We start from the raw sequence: 25,933 nt of genomic DNA, 5'->3' as shown, positions 1-25,933 counted from the left end.
TTTTACTATGCATTTCTTTTTGTGAGGTGTTTGAATGAGTGTGTGCAAGAGAGGTGTCGAGTCGTGTGTGAGAGCCGAGCAGAGAGATGCTGCTGAGGGAGGGGTGTGGTCTCGAGGATGGGATGAGAGAGAGGAGGGGAGGGTTAGATGACGGAGCGATACACTGGAGGAAAGAGAATAACGGCATATAATAATCAAGTCATGGCTTGTGCGGAGGAATAGAGATCGAGATCAAGAAGAACGCATCCTTTATATCCTTCTGGGAATTGGGTAAATTCGTTTTTTTTGTATTACATTGTAGCCTATACTAGATTTGAAGCATTTTTTTTATTTACGAATTTTCTGATTCTTGTCTGATATTTGTATTTTATTTTTGCTTGTAAGGAAATACTTCGAAGCTATATCATAACTCGATACGTTATTAATGTGAAATATTTGTTGCCTACCGTATTGATACAGTAGCATTAAAGTCTGCGGAGGTGTCAAAACAACTCGTATCATCACATCTTGTTAAATATAATTTTAAATCGCTCTTTAAATATTTAATATGTTAGCCACCAACATTAAATAATACACAATGGTGTATTGGAGAACGGGATATGCATGAATTTATATCAATTATGAGTTTATTTACTAAAGCACTTGCAAGGCCTAGATTTACATCCTCTGTATCCAAGGACATTGGGCGCGAGCAGTGCATTGCCCACGGTGTTTATAAAGAGCGAAAACAGCGTTAGTTATTGCTATGATTTTCTGCTCCACATGGCTCCCGCAGAGAAAAAACACATAGATATTGTATAGTGGAATAAAGAGATTTCTGGATATGTTAAGGCTATTTTGCGACAGAGAACGTTCTGTTATCTCTAGGCATGAGCATACATTTAGATTATTATTCTCTAAATAATGTAAGAATTGCGAGAATGAAAACAAATTTGTTCTGAGGCCATGGATTGGGAGAATGCAATAAAAGACTCTGAAATATGCTATAATATTGATATAGGCCTACAGTACCCGAAATACTGACACACACACACACACACACACACACACACACACACACACACACACACACACACACACACACACACACACACACACACATAGATAAGTATTTTATAGGCCTATTATGTCAATATTATTACAATTATATTTTATTTGTAAAACAGAAAATTTAATATTAGTACTAAGAATGCCAGCAATTTGAAAAAAATAAGAAAATAAAAAAGGGTGGTGTACAGTAGGTTAGGGTGGTGTACAGTAGGTAGGCTACTTGTGTTTCAGTCAAACATAATAGTGTACATTTTGATGTTCTGAGAAACTGGAAAAAAATAATGTTGTTCAATATTAGTTCAGGAACAACAGATAAATACTTCATCTATAAAATGTACCAAATTATGTTAAATTATGAAGAATGTTTGTCCGACCTCTCAAGCAAGGTGGTATTTATTTTATTTTATTTTTAGCTTTTGTGTATCTAAACAGAGTCTTTTTGTATTTCAGGTACTAACTAAGTCCAAGATGTGACCCCATATGTTTACAAACTCCTTAGACAAACATAAAAATAATAATCAGGCACATAAAAACTATACCACCATGCACCCCTCCTCTCGTCCCTCTGTGCCACCACGTTCCCGCAGGTTTGACAATAGGCGCACAGAGGCAAAACCAAGCCAAGGGGCTAAGAGGGATGACAAAAACAATAACACAGCATCTTCATCCCCGCGGCGTGGCACTCGGGGACCACCTGAGTCTTCCAAGTTAAAAGGCCCCGGTCAAGGTGCACGAGCCCCAGTGGTTCAGTCCAAACTGCGGCCACAGAAGAATGGTGCTCACGCAATTTCAACAATCTCAAAACCAAAAAGTGGACACACTGTATCAAACCTGGCCCCAGCTGTGGATCCAAACTGCAATGAGCCCAGTCTACCTTGTCTGTGTTGTGATGGCCATTCACCTCAGGATAGCAACAGCCTTTTTAATCACAACCATAACAACAATAACACTGTAAACATCAGGCAACAAATGAAGCTACCGCCGCCACCTCCTCAGAAGGAATTGGCTGTTCCAAAACAAGACATCAAAGAAGACGAGTGTGAGCCAGAAGGAAAGCAACCTCATGCCATTCCAGTGAAGGAGATAGAGAAGGAAAATTACAATTTGGAAGAAAAAGAGGGTAGTGACCTCAAAAATGATGACTGCAGTGTAAATGTAAATGGCAATATTGATGTCAATGGCAACGGCAATTGTGATGGTGAAGATGATGAAGATGATGATGATGATGAAGATGATGATACTCTTGTCCCTTCTTGTTGCAACTGCCCAGAATCCATGCTAGACTTCTCTCTCACATCTTCTACCTCATCTTCTTCCACATCCATTAGCAGCTGCTCAGATCTGGAGTGTGACTGCCCTGATACATTTTCATTGTCATCACATGACCAAGAGACCACTGAAAACTGTCCATCTTCTCGATCACCGGTCTCAAATTGCCCTACCATTCACTCCAATGTCTTACCATTAGATCACAACCCTGCAAGATCGCCTTGCTCTTCTGATGAAGGCTATCCCTCAGCCCCTTGCTCTCCTTCCTCTGACTACACAGAGAGCAAGAAATCAGAAGAAGGAAAATGTATCAAAGTGGATCTCCTCCATTTTTTAGACTCCATAGAAGAGTTGGGCAAAATGGATCTGTTTTACCGCATTGTTAGGCTGGCACATTGGGAATTGGGTGGTGAGCTGATTGTCAGAGATAGACTGGATCACCAGCAGAAGCTTCAGAGGGTCAACAAAGAGGTTAAGTTGGCATATCTTGTGAAACTTCAGGAGGAAGGGTTAGACTTTGATAATGAGGATATCACAGGAGTTTTGGATGAAATGGGCAACATTGACATTGCATGGAATTTGTACAAAAGCAACAAATCAAGTGACTCCCAGGAATTTTCTGATGCAGGGGTAGATCTGACAGCTCCTTCTGACCTTGATGAAACCCCTGCCTCTGATTCACCTGCTTTATCGCCATTGGATCCTCCTCCCCGGCCCCCAAAGCCTCCAACAAGGCATGTGAGTGCTCACCCAGAAACACACACTTATGAGAACATCAGTGGACATGTCTTCTCAGTCTCATCCACCAACGACACTACTCCTTTCTCTTCAATGGTCCCTGTTCCTACCTTGCCTGCACTGTCATCCTCACCCCCAGCCTTGAAACCTCCTGCCCTTCCTCCTCCTCCATCACAGCCTGTGTCCTACTTCTCCCTAAATACAGACAGACCTACTCTCACCTCCCTTACACCACCCATTCCTCCTCCACGAAGACGTCATAAAGCCCGTCTAGAGGCTCAAAGGCTTGCTCAGCTTGAAAAAGAAAAGACTCCTCTGTCCCTTCCACCACCAACGTCCAGACCTCCTCCATTGCCACCTCCACCTGCAATGTCCTCGCCTCCAGCTATTCCACCTCCACCATCACTCCTACCCCCTCCATCATTTCATGCTCTGGATGTGGAAATCAGAAAGTTGCTTGCACTAGCAGGCCTCACCCAAGCTGAATTGCTTAAACTTAGTCCCGAGTTGGGTGTCTGTGTAGATGTAGTCCTGGAAAATGAGCAACCGCCAATGTCTGATGTCTCTCAGTTTGGCGAAATCAGTGTTAACAGAACACACAAGGAAGATGGTGTAGATAAGGGGTTGCACTCCATATTGAGAGAAGGAACCAGATTTGAGGAAGACAGATCTACAGGTGTAAAGGAATTAGATACTCACAGTGAAAAGGACATTTCTAAAGATGAACAAAAAGAAGCAATCAGGACAACATCCTTCACAGAAATGGCAAGACGACGTAAGAGAAATGGTGGAAACTGTAATCATAGCTGCAGTTGTGGATCCAGTGTTAGCCTATCTCCCAACTCATATTACAGCACTGATCTTAGCAATACAAACATCCCGAATGTTAGCTTTGGGAGTTTTGATTATACTTCTATGATTTCAGACACCCCTCCTCCTCCACCTCCACGACCACTGCCCCCTTGTCCACCAATTGTCTCCAATCTTCCTGAACTTCCCCCTCTTAAGCCATGCACTCTTCCTGCCAATGCATCTCGCCCAGATAGATTTGATTGGCTGATCGCCTTCACCCCAGAAACAGAATCGCCACCTCTTGAGATGCGAAAATTGTCCAATGATGGCACATTGCAAAAAGGCTTAACTTCAGGCTTAAAAGTCACAACCTTTAAAGAATTACGCAACAGAAGCAAACAGAGCTCCAATCCAGCCCCTATTCAACCAGAACCCGATCCAACTGTCGTCACCCCAGACCCTGATTTCCTCTACAACCTCAAATGGAGAAGAGAGAAAATTGATGGGGATGGCTGGGAATATACTTCCCAAGCACAAGCCTCTTTTCTTCAGCCGCCACCCACTCCTGCCTCATTGTCCCTCTTTAGGGAAATGTGCCGCCTGAATATACAAAATGTTTGCCCAGCAGAACCCAAAGTGTCCCAACAAATTGGCTGTTCAGTAAGTGAAGGCAGCCTTAGGACTATTTGTGATGAAAGAGATAAAGCTGTTCACACCAAAACGATGGAAGACGAGGATGAAGTGGAAGTTAGGGGAATGGCGGATGGAGCGTGGACTTTGGAATCCAGGACAACAGGTAAAGTTGCATTTCATAAATATATTTGTTTTCTCTGACCTGTTTTGTCTTAGAAGGTTCATCAACATCATAAAACAGTGCAAATTCAGTGCAATATTAAAGAGAAAGTAAAAGGACAATGCTCTGATGACATGGAAAGTGATGAGCCTAGATGAGAGTCACACAGGCAGATGGGTAGATGAATCAGCAGAGCAAGACTGGAGGGAATCTCAGAATGCAGCAAGCTTAATGCTCTGTTGTTTTTTCATGATGTCACAAAGCCTTTTAATTATTCATCCTCTCAGCAGGCTAATTCCCTTTTTCTGTCATCCTCTCTTCCCTTGCCGTGCCACACATTCTGTCCTAATTTTCTCAGTCAACCTTGCTATTTTTCAAATTTGCAATTTCCTTTTTGCTGTGCTCCTTTCTGCACTGTTTATCTGCCCAATGGAAAAGGCACATTTTCTTGGATCAGGTTACTTCACTGACAACAGATATAAATGGCCTCTAATATGCCTGTAAATTGAGTAGCAAATACATTTGGAGGAGCCCTTATTTTTGTTTACAAGTTTATCATCCAACTCTGCTAACCCATGCTTTGGCAATATTTATGATATTCATCTTTTTCATGGATATTATTATTTATAAATTAAACACTTTGGTGTTTAGTTCTTTAAGTTGTGTCTGTTATCATTTTGTGTTTCTAAATTGCTGTTTAGTGAATCATTACACTCATCATCACTCGTATTTTTGACTTTATCAGTTAGCAAAAGAAAATGAACATATGCCTTTAAGTGTAGGAAAGGCGTGACTCACCTTTTACACCAATCACAATACAGCAACAGGGAAACAGGAAATACTGAGTCAAACTGACTTCATTTGAGAGAGAGAGAGAGATCAGCACATGTTAAGGTAAAATAAAATGGTTTTATGTGAGTACATCATAATACTCTATATAGCCTTCTGTATTGTATGATGACAAATTTAGTTCAGTTGGATGGTTCAGTTTTACAACACTTAGTCACCATAATCCATTGAAATGAAACATGTAATCTACTGATAAGAATCAGAAAGTAATTGTCAATATTGTGCATATGAAAGAGCATATCCTGAAATGCATGTGTCATGTAGCTTGCCTTTTAAGTCAATTTTGCCATTGCTGGTGTAATGTGATCCATGTCAGCTCCTAGTGAGATCCTGGATAGAGAGTGCATGCTTTTCTGCACTCGGTCGGATGTTGAAGGATCAGATATAGTGCTGTTAGACGTTGCACACCATATACTGCCATAGAAGATTGTAGGATGTTTAAGTACCTAAAAAAGACAAATAAAATATATAAGGTTGTGGCACTCTGTACTCTGTGCAGTTATAAGAAGGAATTTGTGTATTAAATACATTTTTGGAAATGGTTGAGTAACAGCTTACTTTGTTTTCAATTAATGCAATTTTTATCTTGTCTTGTTTATTTAGGCTAAAATAGTTAGTCTTTCTCTTTTTTTCTATTTTCATTTAAAGGAATAGTTCACTTAAAAATGAAAATTCTGTCATCATTTACTCACCCTCAAGTTGTTTCAAACCTGTATGAATTTCTCTATTCTGCTGAACACAAAGGAAGATATTTTGAAGAATGTCGGTAACTAGACAGTTGATGAACCCCACTGATTTCCATAGTAGGGAAAAAATACGTTCATCTTGTAATATTTTAATTTTTAAGTGAACTATTCCTTTAATTTTCTGTGAAACACTTAAGTGAAACACTGAGTTGCATTTCATAAAATGTGCTATCATTTAATGTATTATTATGATCTAAATGTTCTCATCTTTGTACAGTGAATAATACACATACTTTCCCCATACACTGTGTCGTTTTGTTCTAATGTTTGTATGGTTATTATGACACAGAAAATACTCATATTGAATGTTTTAAGGAGTACTCTATCATGTTTCCTCAAGTGCATTCTCTCTTCTTCAAAATGACACTAACATTTTTCCATTCTCTCTTTTTCTTCCTCTTTCTTTACTGTTTGCTGTTTTACCATTCTGCCCATCCTTTCGATCTTCTTTATTGTTATACTTTCATAATTCTTCACCTCTGTTCCCATAATGCTCCTGTTGAAGTGTCCTCACCTCCCCTGTCCCTTTCCTTGACCTCACCTTATTACCTGCACTCTGCTCCCCTGTCACAAGCCTACCAATTTTACCACACTGACACTAACAGGAATCATGCCGTGGCACACTGTGAGGGTTCCATAAACATCTCAAACCCATTATGCATAAATTCCACTTTTGACTGCAGCGAAAATGACTATACTGACTCCCTCTACTGTGCTGGGCCAGAAAACAATGCATTTTTATTCTGTAAACAAGGCAATGATCTCAGTGGTAACATGAATTCTCTGTACCACCGCTGTAATCATGCTGACAGCTTTCTAGATTCTTTATACATCTGTGGGCATGATCCTGACAGCACAAAAAACAACTTCTGTCCTGAGTATAACAATGAAGTAGATTCAGTCAGAAATGATGATTCACTCTACAGTGATGCCAGATACACAAGAAATACCCTGAAGCTGTTCACTGACCCTGAAATACCAGCTAACATTAACACACTCACTGACGGTGACATAACACCATACAAAAACATTGACATGCAGACTTACATTACTATGCGAAACCTCAAAAATCGGAGCTATGCGAACAAAAACAGTTATAAAGATGACGACTCGCTGTTTGAGTTGAACTCAGGCAACATTGATAACTCAAAACCACCGATCAACCCATTTTATGACAGCAATGAAAACACACTAATGAATAAACAGCAGCTTGTATCTTTCCCTGCCTACTATCTTTACCACCCCAAAAACTGCCCCTTGCATAAAGGCGCCCCACCACGGCTGTCCCCCGTAGGAGCGATCTCACCTCCCCACAGGTCCGGGCCTCCAGTTCCAGGCACAGATGTTGCCCGTCTCTGCTCACCCCTGTTTCCTCGTAGTCACACCCTTCCTGCCCTTGCTGCACCCCTTTACTACCCTTATCTGTACACTCCCCCTGTTCAAGCCCCTCTGCGGGAGCCATCGGTTCCCATACTTCACTCTCAGAGTCCACCACCGCTCACTTCGAGTAAGAAATCAGTCCATTCTCATTTCTCTCACTTTCTTCCACTTCTTTCCCACTTTCTTTCATTGTAAAGCACTATGTCTGTTTGTCTGAGTGTCTCATTCATATTCCTGTGGATATTGTAGCACTGTGACAGTGTGAAATATTTGGTTGTCCGTTGCATGATGACATCACAACCTCTTTCTGAAAGTGATAATATATGGCTTATTTCATGTTATTTTTTTACTGTTCAACTGTCAGTGTTCCTTTTTTTTTGGTTATAAATTCTGTTAACTAAAGCTACTACAGTATGTAACTTTTGACCCTCCAGCGGATGAATCATACAACAAGTTATTTGTGGAGGAACATTGTTTTGGTAATTGCGTGAGTGGCACTTTGCATGGATAAATCTGATGACTTGATGACTTAAGACCATCAGACTGAAACAGTGTAAACTATTATAGTTAACTATTAACTCAGCTAGTATAGGCCAAAAGAGAAATAGTAGTATCCTGACCTTCTCTCCTTTATTTACGGATATGACGTAAACATGCACAGAATTAATTCTGGGCATATGCATTTTCCCGCAAAATCCGTCCCGACTCTAAAATATAAATGATTATAGCCAAAGGCAAAAACTTTGTTTGGAAGATAGATTTACGATGTACTCGCCCATTGTTTAAATTTTGTTAATTTCAAACAAATAAGTTACATAATGTAGCTGTAATAATTTTTAATATATAAATATACTTATTGCTTTCATTTAACCTTTGCTTTTTGTGTTTATAGTGTATATGTCATTTATACATTTATAATTTTGTTTATTTTTAAGGGATTGGAGTTTCTTTTTTTAAGCTGCTCAGCATGTTTTGTTTTTCACTTACCTTATGGTAATGCATGTGACAAACCCAAATGTCAAATCAGATCCAAATATGTATTGAATGAATAAATTTCTTTCATCATTTATTCATGAATATTTGTATCATATCTATATACATTCCTCGCGAACTGCTGTCATGTACTGCACTGGATGGATCAGGATCAACTGTTATACATTAACTTCTGTTAATCGAGTTTCTAACTCCACCCTGCTGTGTTTTCCTCCTAATAGCGGTCCGCAGCTTCTCATTTGCCGGCTCTGAGCAGAAGAAAGTGGCCTGGATGGGAGATGATGTGAGGACCTCACTGAGTGCTGAAGGGCTGTCTTCTGCATGCCTGCAAGAAAAGAAAAGTAATATAGCATAGTTTCCCTCATGATTATAAAAAGTGCTGGTCCATATTTGTCTTTATTTTTTATTTTTTTGTAAAGAAAATAATAAGTTAAAATGTTTTTGTCACACAGCTCTTGTCAATTCAGTCAGTGTGGCAGTGGAGGCCATTTTGGCTCAATTCAGTTCATCCAGGACTGTTGTACAGAAGGTAAGTTTTGTGTTAACTTTCGTTTTCAAACTTGGCATTATTACCCCACTTTAGTTTAATAGAAACATCCCCACAGAAAAAAAACAAACAAACAAACAAACAAACTTTGAACTAAAATTAGTAAATCCCTACCTGTTTTTTCCCTTCTCTCCATGCCACTTCCATGCACTTGGCTTATCTCTTCCTTTTTCTTTCTCCAGTTTTACTCAGTAAATAAGGTACATCAAAGTCCATAAACACGAGCTTTGCAAATGACTTATTTGCACACTAACCTCATGCACCTTTTCACCTCTTTTTTCCATTGCTTTGCACATTTTTATTTTTTCTCTTTTTGTCTGTCTCCCTTTCTTTTATCTGTCTATCCTCCATTGCCCTTTTCTTTTGACAGACTCTTTCTGGAGACAGCAGTGTTAATCCCTCTCTGGGTCGTCTGGTACTGCAGTGCCTTTGTCCAGCCCTGCGCAGCCTTCTCTGTGATGGACTCAAGCCCCACCAGAGTGACCTCATTGCAGGCAGAAGGCCAAATTCACCCTGGGGATTGGTTCAGGCCTCCACCAAACCAGGTATAAGACATCTGGACCTGGATTACAAGACAATTACCTTCATTAAATATCTCATTTTTATATTCTACCTCTATTTCTCTCTCCTTCATCCTCAAACTTGTTTCATTCTCTTCTTTTCTGGCACTGTGAATCCCTGCAGTATTGACTCATGCATCTCTGTCATACTTCCAATCTTTAAATATTCCTCGGTTTTCTCCCTCAATGTTTTTTGTTTTTGCTGCTCATATTCATTGTGTCATGTTTTTTGCAGCTTTAGGATTATTTTAAATAAACCGTACAGCATTGTAAACATACATTCTGTTGCCCTTCCTAGCATTTTAAAATCATTAATGATTTGCTTAAATGCAACTTAAAAGTGCTGAATCCAATGTTTTTGACTGTTGTAAAGCATAAAACTGCTATGTTTGCAGTTATTTAGGAAACATGCTAAGTTCACATTCTTGTTTTTCCGAAAAAACAATTCTACAGCCAGTTATTCTACTTAAAAATGAGCGTTCTATGTTGGAATGTATGTTTTTGTTTTGGTCCGTGTAATCCCGCCGCCCACTGCCAATTTAGCCAATAGTAATAGTAACATCCCGGGTTGCCAGTTGGCGGAATACACTGCATATTGCAGCCATGGAAGCCAGCAAATGAAATTGGTCAGAGATTACAGATTCTACCTGACCTAAAAAGTCACGCCATCCATCTAAAAAGCTTTATGTCCAGAGGCATATTAAAATGCAGATAAATTACCTTGTCGCCTTCCATTGCGCTCGTTCCTGTTGCTGTCTTTAAAGGGTAACTAAACCCCTGGTCAGAGCCTGACTCCACCCACTGGCAATGTTTGAAAAATGCTGGAAAAGTGGGCAGAGCCCAGCAGAGGGGGGGGGGGGGGGCGTGCACCTGAGACGCATCTCCCTGTAGGCAAGGGCGTGGTTAGCTGGTACCCTCTGACGTCAGAGGGTACACAACTTCCAATTGGAAAATTCAACTGCAGTAGCCACCGTTCAACCTGAAGAGGGCAGCACTCGGACGTTTTTACACCATATATTGTAGAATTAAAACACTTTAAACCCAAATGTCAAAAAATGTACTCGAATCAATGAACAGCATTTATGAAGCTCCATTCTTACAGATCATTAACTAAAAAAAGTTGTTTTAGTGTTTAGTTACCCTTTAATCTGGCAACCCACGTGAGCTAGTCTGAGGAGGAGGGGGTGGGGCAAACAACTCTCTCCAATATTTTGAATTTAAACTGCAATACTGATTTCAACCACTAGCTGTCAATATGACATACTGAACCTTTAAATGTCTCTTAAAAACATATTTTCTCTTCATTTATGGTGCTCCTTTAGGCCCAAGCACACAGGCTTTGCACAACCTCCAGACTAAAGTAGCGGGGCTTCCCCAGCTTAAGCAGAACAGACACCGGTTCAACGCCTTCCTGTTTGGGCTTCTCAAGTAAGGCAGAACTTTCCTCCGTCCATCTAAGATGATTTCATTTGCAAAATGACAAATGTTGTCTCTTTCTTCTTGTTTTTCTCCACTGTTTTATTCTTATTTTCTTCTAATCTGTCATGTAGTGTCAAGCTTCTGGATTACTGGCTTTCGCATCTACTGTCCTGTAGTGGTAAGCATTCATATTTACTGTTGTTCTCTAGTGGTCCGTGCTGGAAAATCCATCCTAAGCTAGTTTTTGGAACAATATCTTATCAGCTCTGGGGTTGTGATGGCAATGATGGATTGTAAAAAGACAAACATTACATTTTTATTTTCTTAAAATCATTTCACATTGATCAAAATTTACTAACAGCAATATGCAACTTAGCTAAAAACAGCTCATAGAATGCTGCAGTAATGACATGTTTTTGTAGCCCAACCAGGAAGTGAGCCTCAACAAAAAGCCAATAAGTTTTAACTGGCGTTTGGATTACCACTGGAAAAACAAAAAGTCATTATTCTTACTTGTTTTGTTCATCAAGATAATCTTTATAAATAAATTATTGTGAATTAAATACAATAAATACAAATAGCCAAATAGTCTAAATACAATAGCCAGAAGTAAAAAGCTAAAGTTATTCTATAAACAAACTACACCACAGTCACATGACTTCACCGTCACCACTACTTCCGACGACTCTTTTGAACTTTCTTTAAAATCTAGAAGTTGTAAAGTTTGAGTTAGAATAGTTACATACGATGCCTTTACCCAAAAACCCATTGACAGCGCAACTGGAAGTTTAAAAACACTAACTTATTTCCAGGTTTTAGGAATTTTTTAGGGATGTATGAAAGGTCACCGTAGATGAAGTTAGATTAAATATCTTAATTTAACCAGTATTTACAGTGACGAGATGTAATAATTTTTTTAATAATAATACTTTTTATGAACTTTTAAAATAATACTAACTGTAATAACTTTTTTACTGTCCTGCAGATGTGTTGGAAACATATTATCGCCCCACTTCCTTCATGCGTCTGTCACTCACTTCTTGCCAGCCTCTTTTTGAGGAGCTTCTCCTCCTACTGCAGCCTCTCTCTCTTCTGACCTTTAACCTCGACCTGCTGTTTCAGCATCACCACCTTGACCCCTCCTCCCCAACTCTTACCCCAGCCAGTCACACTTCTGACATATATAGCCCGCCAAATGAAGACTTCAGCTTCCACTTGTCACCCAAGGGGATTTTCCAAGGAAATGGCCATAATCTTGGAAGCATGTTAGAGCAAGACCTTGGCATTTTGGGTTTAGACACTAACCCTAATTCAGGTCTCACAAGTCAGGTTCTTGATGTGTCAGCCTATCGGAATCCAATTTCGCTGTCATCAAGCAGCACCAAGGAGGAAGCCAATCCGCCATTATCTTGGTTTAACGGGAATGAGATCTCCGCACCTCTAAATGTCGGAAGCCTTTCCCAGCAGGCAGGCCAGGCTCTTCAGCAAGGCTGGGGGGCAGTAATGCGTTTGGGGGAACGTTTAGGGCAGAACTTTGGTTTGGCCACTAACACAGAGGATGTTAAAGGTCCTAACTCACCAGATGACTTCAAGACAGGCTTCTCACTGAATCCAAAAAGTCCAGTTGAAAACAGGCAGCAACCAAGAGAGGATCTTTCCTTGTGGGATAGTGGAGCAGCTGTTCCCTGGGGCATGGGACGGCTCTTTGGAGCTTCTAAGAGCCCCAACAACCCACCAACAAGCAGGTTTGATGATGTTTATTTAAATGTCAGTTTAGTTTGTTTCAGATGTGTCAGGTTTATTCATGCGACGTATCTTTGTATTCTGTTTATAGACGTCCATCTCAGTGGCTCTCCCCTGGCGGATCCGTCTTTTCTCGCATAGTGAATCTTGGCCAGGTTTCTCCGCCTGAGAAGAAAGAGCTCCAGAGAAACAAAGATAAGGAAGAAGATGAAAAGATGAATGAAACCAGAGATCAGCCAAAGCCCCTGAGGTAAAGTTTTCAATGGATTATTCACATTGTTCTTAAGAGATTTACATTTATGCATTTTATGAGAATGATGGTCAAACCTTTTTGACCAAGTGTTTTTTTTTTAGGTCAATGGCATGATTTTTTACTATTTTTTATGTTGTTCTATAAATTGATTAACTAAGTATTTAATTAATTCAGAAATAATTTCAAAAAATTCAATGCTTACAAAATAATTTCATTATTTGCAAAACAACAGCTTTTCCTTAAATATATAACTTAATAATAAGATTGTGTGCACGTATTTAAGGTGAAAGGAGTCATTAAGTTTGATTTATCATGGACAATTTTTATATCTCATTGACCCATAAAGCACAATCTGTTTTGTCTTTGAACATTTTTACTCAGTGTTATTTTAATATTATTCATATACTATTGTAGTTTTTTTATATTGTGAAGAAGCTTTTATTTTTATATTTTCAGATTTCATTCTAATTAAATAGTTAGTATAGTTTCGTTTTTTGTTGTGTAAATTGTAATTTTTATTAGGTTTTTTTATATTTCTAAATAGTTATCATTTATTATTTCAGTTTTATGTTTTCGTGTTTTAGTTTCATTTCAGTTAGTCATTTTAGTACATTTATTTCACTCATCTAATATCCATATTATATAGTATTTCAACTTTAGTTCAAATAACAAACCTGTTTTTAATCATTTTAATAATAATAATGATAAATAATAATAATATGTTTCATTTATATAGCACCTTTCCCGAGCTCAAGGATGCTTCACAATAAAGAACAATAACATGACAATCATACAGTCAATTATGCACAGTCATATGGACAATGGACATTTGCCCAGTCCAGAACAAGAGCCAATGCGGTTGCATTTAGCAGTTATATCAAATTGTGCAAACCATTCAAATCCATAAAGATGAACACAGCACCGTGTAGACAGCATAGAAAGATGTAATCACACAAACACAGTGAGCAGTACATGAAGCAAATACACACTATGACTGATAATATTGCTAGAACAAATAGGTTTTAAGCTGAGATTTGAATTTATAGATAGAGGCTTTGTTGTTATCATTTAATTTCATTTAACGACAGCAACGCTGCTATTACTGTCAATGTTCTGAGTCTCATGTTCTGGTTGATCAGGGGGGTCAGAACTCTGTGTGACCACACAGGCACTGGAGCCGAGCTGAGCTTCAGGAAGGGGGAGGAGCTTGTTCTGTTGGGAGGTGTGGACCACGACTGGATTCGATGTCGTCAAGGTCACAAAGAGGGCCTTGTTCCCATTGGTTATGCTTCACTTATCATGTGACTTATCTTTAATTCTGCCCGTATGTTTGTGTGGAAAGAATATCAGGGGAAAGCATACAAGGAAAAAGAGACCATATAATAGACATAGTTATTAGTAGCCGTGTTACGTGTTTATTTGTTTATCTCTGACCCTCTTGCCTGGTTTGTGATGTCTGGAATATTTTCTGTGATATATAGGGAAAAAATCATTATAAATTACTGTATAAATTATCTATATATATATTTAGATTTTACAAAGATAGATAGACAGATAAACTGGAAATAGAAATGGGTAATGAATATGTATCAAGTTTAACAACAAATAAAACCATCATATTATATTTATTGTTAGGTGTTCTGCCATAACAAATGGTTTGCCCACAAGCTTACTTAATTAAACAGCCCAGTGCAAAGTTATCAAAAAATGCATATTCTTAAAACAGCACTTCATCATAATTTTAAGTCCAATAAACAACCAATATGCATATGTGGCTTTTTTTATCCAAACCCTTTCTTGTCATATCATCAGCCCAGCAATGTTTTATAAAGATGCACACAACTTCATTATTGCAAAGGCATAAGTTTTGGTTATTTGGGGCATTAGAGCAAAAATTAAAGATTTACTGAAGTCAACTCTTCAATTTATTATACAATTAGTGTTTTTATTTACTGACTAGTCAGTCTATAAACTAATTGCTTGACAATAAAAAATAATTTATTCCTCAAAATAGTAATAATTTGTTCTCTTAATTTGTACACAAACAATTAATAGATGAACTTTGTGTTGCCTGAAGATTCCCTAATTTTATTCTCACTTACCAGAAAAAAGGAAAAACTTTTTTGAACATTTTTGACCAACATTATTATTGTCTTATTGTTATTATTGTAACTCTCAATGGTAACAGTCGAATATATTAGTGTGGTAGTGTGTAGATGATTCTTTTATATTTCTTAAAGTGTGATGGCTTATGTGGTAAGATCTGTATCACCATGAGCTTGATAGTGACTATGCATACTCTGTACTGTAATGTTTATGAGGCTTGTTGCTGGGGAAACCCATATATGATTGATAGCATTGATGATTTTCTTTTGAATGGATATTCTGCATCAGTATAATGCGTTGAATCGGGGGTTTACATACTAAACCTGCATGAATGTGTATGAATGTGCGTAGCAAATGTTAGGTAATAATCATCTATACAACTTATTTGTGAGCACGGACACATTCACTCAAAAATGCTTCGTGCTAAAGGTATAGGCAGGATTTTAATGGCTGTAGTGGGAAGAGTATAGCTTGCTAATTCTTGTTCATTAAATGGCCCTCTGTGTTTCCCACTGTTGAATGCTCATGTGTAGTATACATTATTGTCACACCTCTGGCTTGGCACTGCTAAGCTGCTAATCAAAAACATATTTGATAAAATGAAAGATGAATCTTGTCCCGGTAACGTGCCAGTCCGCATGGAACACAGCTTTGTCCATTACACCACATGATGATTTACCTTCAGGACAGTTACATCCAGTTGCAGAAAAGCAGCAAGCTACAGTATCAACTAAGCACTGAAAGAACTGAGCATTAACATTACTGTATGTGTAGTTGAAACTGGGATGAAATGTCTGGGATTTATGTATCTATGATTTTGTCAGGGACAATTGGTACTGTTTTAGGGATATAGTTTAGGCGGTATATTAGGAAAAAAAACTCCTTGTGAAGTTAGCTTTGTAATTGGCTTGAACTTTAATGTCTCTTTCAAAAATAAAGAAAAATATAATACAATTTTATGGTTTGAGAGTTAAGCAGGGGTTTGATAGAAAATCATATTTAGTATCATAGTTTTACCTCACAGGGCAAACTGCAATTATGCATGACTTAATCCTATTTATTGTTATTATCATTATTATATTATTATTTTTCTTTTATCTGTTATTTTCATTATAACTGCATTTATAATTGTGAGATTTGAATAACATTACATTAGTATGTTTTGGAGAAAGAAACGGCTATGTTGCATTATAAATATAGTGTACGGATTGTTTGTGGTTAATTATACAAATTGATCTAATATTCATCTGTTTCTCTTGTCTATCTATCTCTTTCTATCACTTGTGTGTGTACTTTTGTGTGGTGATGAGTTGCGTAGCTCTGTGTGGTATTGCCCATTGCTGGTAGCACACTTAAAGCATAATATGTTCTGTACCAACTCTTGAGTTCTGTAATTCCCTGTGAATCAGCTCTATGCATGTTGGTGTTTGTAAATATACCCAATAAAATATGAAAAGAAACAAGAGCATGTGGTGCTGAAGAGTATAAGTGCTGTGGCCACAAATGTTCAGTGTTTGGTGGTGTTTATACACGTCAGCTGCAATACTACTGGGGGTATTCCAGAAAGCAGGTTATGTGACATACACGGGTAAAGTAAACGGATAACCTCAACTTTCGGTTCTAAAAACTGAGGTAACTTTCAGGGTAAGTAGCCATAACAACCTACTCTGAACACAACCTGCTCAGGTACAGGTTCTGTTCCAGGATTAGTTTAAGTTACAGTAACAGTACTGTTCAGCGCATAAATGCCCTATTGATGAGGCTCTAGTGGGCATGACAGATGGAACTGGATAAATATTATGAAAGTTCTGATCCCATCTGACTTCTGACCTATAATGCTGCCTAAATCATAATCATACACTGTTCGTTTATTGGCCAAAGGAGGACTGCCCCCTCTGACTGAGCCTGGTTTCTCAGTTTTGGTTCCTAGCCACTGTTGCCTTTTTCGCCATTGGCTTTTGGCTTGCTCAGTTGGGGACATTTATTTTTGTATTTAACAATACTATTACAGCATTATTTTCCTGTTATCTCTGTAAAGCTGCTTTGAAACAATCTGTATAAAAAGCGCTATATAAATAAAGGTGACTTGATTTGACAGATAGTCCACTGAAGGTGCACTTGATAGAACCCAAGTGCAGTATTAACACAGTATTTAATAAATCTGTATTGTTTTTACTGTAATTACCATGTTGAAAGAATAAAGGTGACTTTATAGCCATGGTAGCTGTATCTATTTCCTATAAAAGTCAATTTCTGCCACATAAGACAATAAAGTTACAAAAAAAGGTCAGAATAATGAGATAAAAGGTTGAAATTGACAAAAAGTTAAGATGCGAAGATAACCAAAATTATAATTATAAAATTATGAGATAAAAGTTATAATTATTACATAAAAAGTTTTAGTCATAGAAGCTTTTAGTTTAAAAAGACTTTTTAATCTTATAAGTGTCTTAGTGTGTCATAATTCTCATAATTACTACAATATCTGGTCATTTTGACAATTTATGTCATAATTACTATTTACCAAAGCATGCTTTTTTGTGGCAGAAATGCCAGATAAGCTTCCATATATTTCCCTTGTTATCTAAAATATATTACCCTTGTTGTCTAAAATAAAGAACAAAATCTCCTGTGGTCTTTTTTTCCTTCTTAATAACGCGTCTAATTGTTTCCGGGACGGATCAGTTCCAGGACACTGTCAGAGGATCAGCATTCTTCCCTGCCAGATAAGCTCCAGGAGAGAGGCTGAGCGAGTAAGGGATGGAGGAAGGGTATGTGGAGGTGTGCAGTAGAGTCATGTCATCGGCATTATAGAAACACACCTGACATCTGTCGCAGTCCAGGTACAGCCCTATCCTGTGTGGTTTCACTGTCAGATCTATCTCTGTCACTGTCTCATACTCTTTGATGCAGTAGCCTTGGTCATGCTTAAGGTGAAGCCCAATGTCCTTGTTCAAGTTGCTTATACAGCCACCATCAAAGCCCGCGCTCCAGTCTATCTTCGCTCCTACGTCCACCTCCCAGTAGTGCTGCCCTGACTGGAAGGTCTTGTGGGTCCTGGCCAGAGGCCTATAGTCTTTGTGACGCAAAAAAATCCCCTTTTTGGATGTGCGGATGACGCTGCGCCCATCGGAGGAGACCCTCAGGTATGGGTCATGACAGTCATGTATGACATTACGATCAGGGACTAAGAAAGACAAAAAATTGAATCACAAAAACTGGTCAAAAGTTTTAAAATAATTATGATTTTGTTTTTCTCAAAATGTTTTTGAAAGAAGTTTCTTATGTTCACCATTTAGTGTGCAGTATCTTTAATATACTTTTACATGCATTTTAATAGTGTTGTCTACATATGGATAACTGATGTCCTCACCTGGTTTGATAGAGCCCAGCATCTCCTTCCACACAATAAACTGCAAATGAGTCTCATGAAGGCCGAGGAACAAAGAATTAGGTGTGAAATTTACGCTTTTCACTGTTGATTTGAACCTACAATGCAGGACATGAATGTAACTGATGGGATATATACAGAGTTGGTCATGTTTACCTCAAGCATTACAGTATATTGTCATACTTGGTTGTTTGAGAAGCACTGTCATTATTTTCACTGCAGCTTTCTTTTTCTTTCATCTCTTCAACAAATTCCAGCCCTTTCTCAGTCCACCACTACAGGAGGAGAACCAGACAAAGCAAATGGTTATCGTCATGAAAACTGCAGCTATGAATAACCCAGTGTTATGTTATGTATAATATATGCAATAATTATGTGCTTAGCTAGTCCTTTCTCACCTCCAAAAATCACATTCTTAAACCTGATTCCTCACTCTCAGAAAAATGTGCAAAAATACCTTTATGGGTACAGCAGTATTTCGCTGGGCCAACTTTATACTTGATTCACACTTAACCGATTCATAGTAGTACCTTATATATCTCTAAATCATAATTTCCACCTTTTAGGTGTACAAATGAAGGTAAAAAGTTGTCCTGTGAAAGGTACTGACCAAGTGACAAGCTGTTGTACCCCTAATGGTACATTAAATGATATATAATATTTTTCTAAATATTCAAAATGTTCGATATAGGCTGTATTTTAAATTTGACATGAACAAACAGGTCTCATTGCATCCGCTTGTCAGAGAAAGTGTTAACAGCAGTATGAACGGTGATATCAGACCAAGCATATTTTGTCCGCGTTTTATTTTATTTTAATTAAGATATCTAATTTTTTAGATATCAATCTGCATATGCGCTTGACATCAGTTATGGTGAGTTTCTTGTACCTCATTTCTTAGTCAAGTTTAGCAGTCATGTCCAGTCTTTGTATTTGTTTGTTTGGTTAAAACTGCACATTGGTTCGTTAAACTTGCCTCCCAGTGGATAGCTTACAAAGATGTACTTACTATATAATTATGGTAAGGGTTTGTTTTAGGGTTTATTGCTTATAATTTACTGTTATTACTATAGTACCGGTAACTACATGTAAGATGCGTAGTGGAAACTGTGTTGCCTAATTTCTATATTATAATATTTATATAATTTAGGATCATGTTTATGGTGATTAAATCAGCAGACTATTATTAAGTGAAAGGACTGTATTCAGGGTAAAAATTCTGCCTTTATATTTGCATGATTTTTAATCAAAGAAAACTCTATAAAATCTAATTATTCATTTCTAGACAAATTATATTTCTCCATCAATATTGAATAACATTAAAAAATTATAACATATTTTTTCTTTTAATTCTTATTGTAGCCTACTGCAAGTGTGTTGGACATAGATATCTGGACAAATTGAGCTGAATGCAAATGTTTGTTTGAACCTGCAGAAACCCGTCTGGCTGATCGGACTCAAAGACGGAGTGTAGAATCCCTTCCTTCTCTCTGCCATCGTTCAGCTTCTCTTCTATTTCTGCTCTATTGCTTTTCATCTTTTCAATCATTTCCTTCTCTTCTTTCACTAACATTTTCTTCACTTGCTCCTCCTTTTTCCTCAGGAACTGGTGCATCTCCTCAAACTGTGCAGAGATATGAGAAGAGAGCTGCCGAGACCTTTCCTGAAAAAATAAATTCAGGGATAGTAATGAACCCTTCTATGATCCTTTATGGAGTCTTTAGAGTGATGTTGATAGATTGTTTCACTCTTGTGTAAAGTGTATTTTTCACCTCAGTTTTAGAGATCTCATTTGTCTGTTTCTTGATAAGAGCCTGCAGGTCTTCATTCTCCTTTGACAGGAAACTCAGAGGCTCTAACAATAAATTCTACAACACAGAAGATATTTCATATTTCAGGCATTACCTTTAAACCGTTTTTCAAAAAGATTGAAAAAATAATTTCAAATAATTATGAGCTGTAAAATTTCCTTCATATTACTACCAGTGACAGGCTATTTTACCCGTCCATAATATTGCTGCAGAAAGAATCAGGCTTTTGGGGTTATTCATGCTCTGTTGAAAGTACTTTGTTAATGCTTTTACAAAAAAAACTAAAAATTATAAAACAGAAAAAAAGGCCTCTTCTCTTTTGCCAAATAGGTAGGAAAACCTCAACACCCATAATGCACTGGGCATGCTTCCGTCCAAGTCCACTCCCACCAGTCTGCTATGGATACGCTTAAGTCAAATAGGTCTACCACCTTGCTTTAGTTGGAAATAATTCTAAGCAAACTTTTAGTCATAATGTTGTCGACGTATTGTTCCCTGGTGTAAGCATTCAAAGAGTAAACATTTAGCGGGAGGGAGTTACTTTCTGTTTCCAGTGAAGGATCATTTGGCTAAAAACTGCAAAGTATCATATATATGTATGGAGAGAATACCGCGATAGAAAATCTGTAAAACCTCAGTGTTTTTAGTCAACATTTCAAACTGGATGACAACAAACACAGTGTATTAGGCCAAACGGAAGGGAAAAAACTGAAAGAAATGGCTGTTTTTACGAAAGCCCTGCAGCTGTCGAAATTCCACCGAATTACACGTTTTGCGTTATATCTGGCGGACATTAGCTGACAAATAAATGTGAATATCTTGGTCCAGGTAACACAGAGAAAGAGTAAACATTGTTCATTTACATATACTACCCACAATATCCTACCGTAACAATGAAAATCGGTGAAGTTACACTTTAATAAGTTTAACCCTCATGTTCTGTTGAGATGAGACTTGTTTTTAAGCTTGAGATACTAGAGATCCCAATGATGACAATGTAAAAATAATGACTGTATATTTGAAATTAACCTCTTACTTTCCCCTTAATTTCTTTAATGTAAAGAGAATAATAATTTCTTATATTTTCTACTAGGCCTAATAAATAACTAATCATTTATTGTGTTTTAGTTCCTGAAAAAACTAAACCCCAGTAAAATATTATTGAAGCTTTATCCCTCTTTTTCTTACCAAAGTAAAAATTCACTTTTTACAAATATAAATAATAATAAATAATTTTTGTTATATTTATATATATATTAAATGAAAAAATAAAATGTTCCATACTTAAAATCTCTGAAACAATTATTAAAGTAAAATGTCTTAAGTATGCTACGTGTGGAGAAAGTGATCAAGCTTAGTTTTTTATGACCCGTGCTCCTAATTTAGGCTGGAATACTGTAGTACTTGACTGAACAGACTTCTGAACAGATTTAAATATGCTGCCAACTTTGGAAATGGTTACAGAGAAAAACTGGGCATCATACACTGAACAAGTGAGGATCACTCACACTTTCAAGTCGTTCCAAACACAACAAATCCACGTAGGAACGTGTGCCTCTTCCGTGTAACAAAGTTTTCTAAAATGGGCTCAAAATATCAAATACCTTTTGATATCCTCTGATCGGATGGAATCTCAGTCTGAAGCTAAAAAATCTGTGTCCATCATACACTACATGATTTTTTGTGAAATTGATCAACTCAAATCTGTACACTGGCTACTGATTTTTGGTACTACTTACTCTTACAGATTGCAAATCAGGGCCAAAATCTGCATAAAAGTTGTGTAATGTATTCCCACCTCAAAGGAGTCCTTATATGCTTTTCCACTTTTTCAACTTTAGTTAGTGTGCAATGTTGCTGTTTGAGCATGAAAAAAGCAAGGTTACAAAGCTCAAAGTCCAAAGGGAGATATTGTATTTAACAGAATACACTTTCCATGAACTACGATGACCAACTCGTTTGGACTACATTGCGTTTTTTCCGGATCTTGTGAAGTCATAATGTTACTCATTTAAATAATCTCCGCTCACGGAATACACAAAAATTGATGAGGCCTGGTTTACTGCATTAGAGAAGACAGTGTTGTAGCTATGTTGAAAAGACGTTGTTTTGTCCACCCCGTTTCCAAACTGACCATCCTAAGGCTGACAAACTTAGAGTGGTTAAAATTTATTTTAAACACTGTTCCTGAAAATGTATAACCCCAACGTTTATCTGAGCGCTGCACAATTTACAGAGAACAGCTTCCAGAACTTAAGAGAGTACAATGCAGGCTACGCACCTAAGCTCCTGAAATGGAGCAATTCCCACTTTGTAGGGACAATCTGTTGTTTGTGGATCACAACTCGTAAGTGTTATTATTTAGTTGTGTTTTCTATTAACAGTTCTAATTATAAGTTTTAATTTGTTGCTATATGTAAACAAAGGGCAAAGCTGTTTTTTGTTCACTTTTGTAAGCCTGTTCACCGCCTCTTAGGAAATTTAATCATGGTTTTGTGATCGGAAATTATCATGATTAAATCTAAAATTAATAAAACAATTAAATAAAAAAACATACCACTCTGAAAGCTCATTGGTTCTCTCACGTCAAGCGAACATGCTTGAGCTTCCATTTATCATAACTGATGTGTGAATTGATGAATGTTTATATGTGAATAAAAGCCTATGTCAATCTGTTCATTATATATAGCGATCATATCTCTTCAGAAAATGTGGACTTAACCGCTCAATTTATATGGATTACTTTTACGATCTCGTTATGAACTTTTTGAAGTGTCAAAGTGGTAGTTTCATAGCTGTCAAAGGAGAGTACAAAAAGCTCTCAGATTTCATCAAAAAGATCTTCATTTGTGTTCCGAAGATGAACTAAAGTCTCACAGGTTTGGAACAACATAAGGGGGGTAATTAATGACAGAAATTTCATTTTTGGGTGAACTATCCCTTTAAGATTGAGAAAAGTCATGAGAGCCAACTTCATACTTTCATCAAGTATTTTATTAGGAGGAACAGTAAATGACCCTGGGGTGTCCGAGACCCAGAACAAACTTTCTGCAGTAACTTCCCTACATAACTCTTTTTCTGTTTATAAGACAAATAGTTACTTATAAGATGATCACATCTCTTCAGTCAGTCTTCAATGTGGGATTAGATACATGCAAAATAGAAACCAAAAAACTTCAAATTTCTGACCTGGATATGACCTGCAATTTAAATAGCATCAAACACAAACTTAATGAACGTAATATCTACAGTTTATGACTTTTCATTCCTAACTCACTGACCTTTCTGGGCTCCGCTGCCTCTTCCACAGGTTTGAACTTGTGGCCCTGGTGTTTCTCACCGTCCCTACAGATCAGACACACCAGTTTCTGGTCCGTCTCACAGAACAGCCTGAGTCTCTCCTGATGATCTGAACACACCAGCTTCTCCGGTTCTTCAAACAATCTCACTGCAGTCCCACCGTCTGCTCCCGAAGCTGCTCCGTTCATGTCCCTGAGCGCCTGTTGCTCGCTCAAGTGCTCCCTCACGGCATTCACCATATTCCGCAGGACGCGGTTGGACCGGAGGTCCCACATAGTATAGGGTCGCCTGCATTCCGGACACAGTCTCAAGCGGCTGCTTTGGGAATGATTGCTGATACACTGTCGGCAGAACGTGTGGTCGCACAGCAGGCTCACGGGATCCGTAAAGTCCCCCAAACACACGGAGCACTGGATCTGTTTCGACAGCCGAGAGTCCATTACAATTACTGGTTTGAAATGTTTTGGCTGACAAAACCCTGCTTGTGTCCCCTAAATGTCCCAAACACCTGCTGGCACAGGGGGTTTAGATGTGAGGTGTTGTCCCAACAGCTGCAGAGACAAATGACAACACACATGTCCCTAACACGTGCAGGGGCAGGAGTTTTTGGGTGCTCTTCCTCTGCCCATACTTGACTTGTCCTAGTGTTGGTAAAAATAAAGGGAGCCATTCGACTCACCGCACAGATGAACGTCCCCCAATAAATTGTGTCACTGCCCTCAAAAACACATTCAAATTGCAGTCTGACTGATTCATATCAAGAGTAGCCTACTTGTTCATTTAGGACAAAACAAATGGTTAGCTCATATTACCAAAGTCAGATTTGACCTTCCCTTCTCATATCCTCCATATGTGACACAACAGGTGGTTGGATGATCACATGTGCTGATAATACAAGCAGGGACAACCATACTGTTGCCATCTCTATAATTAGAGTCTGTAATAGTCAACAGAGTAAACTGTAGGCTGTATTATTTTTTCATTTGTTTATATGAGTCTCATAGCATTTATATTCTTGTAAATTAACTAAGCTACTGGTCAAAATACTGAGGACAGTAAGCCTCTTCTGCTTACCAAGGCTGCATTTTTTTGATCAAACTTACAGTAAAACAGCAATATTATGAACTATTATTCAAATGAAAACTAATTGTTTTCTAATATAAAAATAGATATTTTATATGTAATTGATTCCTGTGATGGCAGAGCATCATAACTCTTGTCATAGTCACATGATCCATCAGAAATCATTCTAATATGCCGAATTTGCTGCTCAATAAACATTTCTTATTATTATTATCAATGTTGAAAACAGTGCTTAATATTTTTTTTGTGGAAACCATGACATCTTTTTTTCAGGATTCTTTAATGAATAGAAAGTTCAAAAGAACAGCATTTATTTGAAATAGTAATCTTTTTGTAATATTATAAATGTCTTATTGTCCCTAAATGTAAAATATGTTGTTTAATATGAAGCTTAGAATAAAAATCAGTCAATGAACAAATAAACAAAACAAAAAACAAACAAACAGAATCAAAGTCAGAGGTTATAAATTATCCAGGGCTAAGGCCAATTATCAACAAAAAATAAAAATCATAATAATAAAACAGTAAAATAAAATGAACAGAAATTGCATTATGTCCAGATATCTTGTGCTATGCGCATTAGTGTTCCTGGTCAAGGTCCAAGCTTCTTTTCTACTTCGCTTTACCATCAACAAACTGATCTCAACGCTAACAGCTGGCAGTTCAGGCGCTTACAACAGCTGAAGACCATGAAAGAATGAGCAGTTGTAAAAACAGTTGCCATCAGGTATCTGTAAGGGATAATCTTGTTTGGTTTTTGTTTTGCTTCACTTGTCGTTAATTCAACCAACGGTGACAATGTCAGAAATGATTAGATGAGTAGGCTATATGTGTGCTATAGCAGAGGTCCAGTTATGCACAGCACAGGGCTTTCACTGCTGTATCACATGGTTAGCTCATAATGCTATACAGTGCAGTATGGAAATGGCCGATATTCACTAGGAATCTAGTTGGGAAGAGTTTTAATATAAGGCTTATAATAGGCCTATAGTAATACAGCAAATACAACGATGAATATGTATTGATTACAATTGGAATTAATTTATATTTAATTGCTAAAGTTTGAGCTACAACATGAATCTTACTGTCACAACTGTTTTACTGTACAGG

The 25,933-nt window shown here is 37.7% G+C and overlaps 2 protein-coding genes across 5 annotated transcripts; one reads left to right on the top strand and one right to left on the bottom strand.

Annotated features, from left to right (window-relative positions):
* The first annotated feature begins 113 nt into the window (after positions 1 to 113).
* On the top strand, positions 114 to 16,701 carry rusc1 (RUN and SH3 domain containing 1). 4 transcript variants are annotated; one of them, XM_077209486.1, is made up of 12 exons: positions 116 to 270; positions 1,501 to 4,645; positions 6,743 to 7,744; positions 8,832 to 8,951; positions 9,063 to 9,139; positions 9,340 to 9,357; positions 9,528 to 9,702; positions 11,040 to 11,145; positions 11,268 to 11,314; positions 12,122 to 12,881; positions 12,971 to 13,129; positions 14,272 to 16,701. In XM_077209486.1, exons 2-12 carry the CDS (start codon positions 1,531 to 1,533, stop codon positions 14,435 to 14,437), a joined length of 5,745 nt encoding a protein of 1,914 aa, XP_077065601.1. In that variant the 5' UTR covers positions 116 to 270; positions 1,501 to 1,530; the 3' UTR covers positions 14,438 to 16,701. The 4 variants fall into 4 exon arrangements, with proteins under 4 accessions (XP_077065619.1, XP_077065601.1, XP_077065611.1 ...); XM_077209496.1 differs by lacking the exon at positions 6,743 to 7,744; XM_077209490.1 differs by lacking the exon at positions 9,340 to 9,357.
* On the bottom strand, positions 14,739 to 24,594 carry trim109 (tripartite motif containing 109). The gene is made up of 6 exons (XM_077209581.1): positions 23,722 to 24,594; positions 20,402 to 20,497; positions 20,059 to 20,292; positions 18,813 to 18,904; positions 18,612 to 18,727; positions 14,739 to 18,425 (listed from the first exon to the last, which is right to left on the bottom strand). The coding sequence occupies exons 1-6, from the start codon at positions 24,178 to 24,180 to the stop codon at positions 17,920 to 17,922; spliced, it is 1,503 nt and encodes a 500-aa protein (XP_077065696.1). The 5' UTR covers positions 24,181 to 24,594; the 3' UTR covers positions 14,739 to 17,919.
* Positions 24,595 to 25,933: the final 1,339 nt, after the last annotated feature.

The sequence above is a fragment of the Siphateles boraxobius genome, unplaced genomic scaffold, assembly GCF_051911475.1.
Source record: "Siphateles boraxobius isolate OS27281-9 unplaced genomic scaffold, OSU_SipBor_1 12, whole genome shotgun sequence".
Classification (NCBI taxonomy): domain Eukaryota; kingdom Metazoa; phylum Chordata; class Actinopteri; order Cypriniformes; family Leuciscidae; genus Siphateles; species Siphateles boraxobius.
Note: the sequence above shows the minus strand (reverse complement) of the source record. Positions and strands in the feature narration are given on the sequence as shown.

What these genes read in the sequence shown, in the direction of transcription:
- trim109 (XM_077209581.1), bottom strand. Translation starts at nt 24,180, where the DNA reads ATGGACTCTCGGCTGTCGAAACAGATCCAGTGCTCCGTGTGTTTGGGG. An exon ending in ATGAGATCTCTAAAACTGAG is followed by an intron (nt 20,293 to 20,401) that starts GTGAAAAATACA and finishes TTATTTTTTCAG; the next exon opens with GAAAGGTCTCGGCAGCTCTC. An exon ending in AGCCAGACGGGTTTCTGCAG is followed by an intron (nt 18,905 to 20,058) that starts GTTCAAACAAAC and finishes CTCCTCCTGTAG; the next exon opens with TGGTGGACTGAGAAAGGGCT.
- rusc1 (XM_077209486.1), top strand. Translation starts at nt 1,531, where the DNA reads ATGTTTACAAACTCCTTAGACAAACATAAAAATAATAATCAGGCACAT. An exon ending in TTTGGAATCCAGGACAACAG is followed by an intron (nt 4,646 to 6,742) that starts GTAAAGTTGCAT and finishes CTCCTGTTGAAG; the next exon opens with TGTCCTCACCTCCCCTGTCC. An exon ending in ATGCCTGCAAGAAAAGAAAA is followed by an intron (nt 8,952 to 9,062) that starts GTAATATAGCAT and finishes TTTGTCACACAG; the next exon opens with CTCTTGTCAATTCAGTCAGT.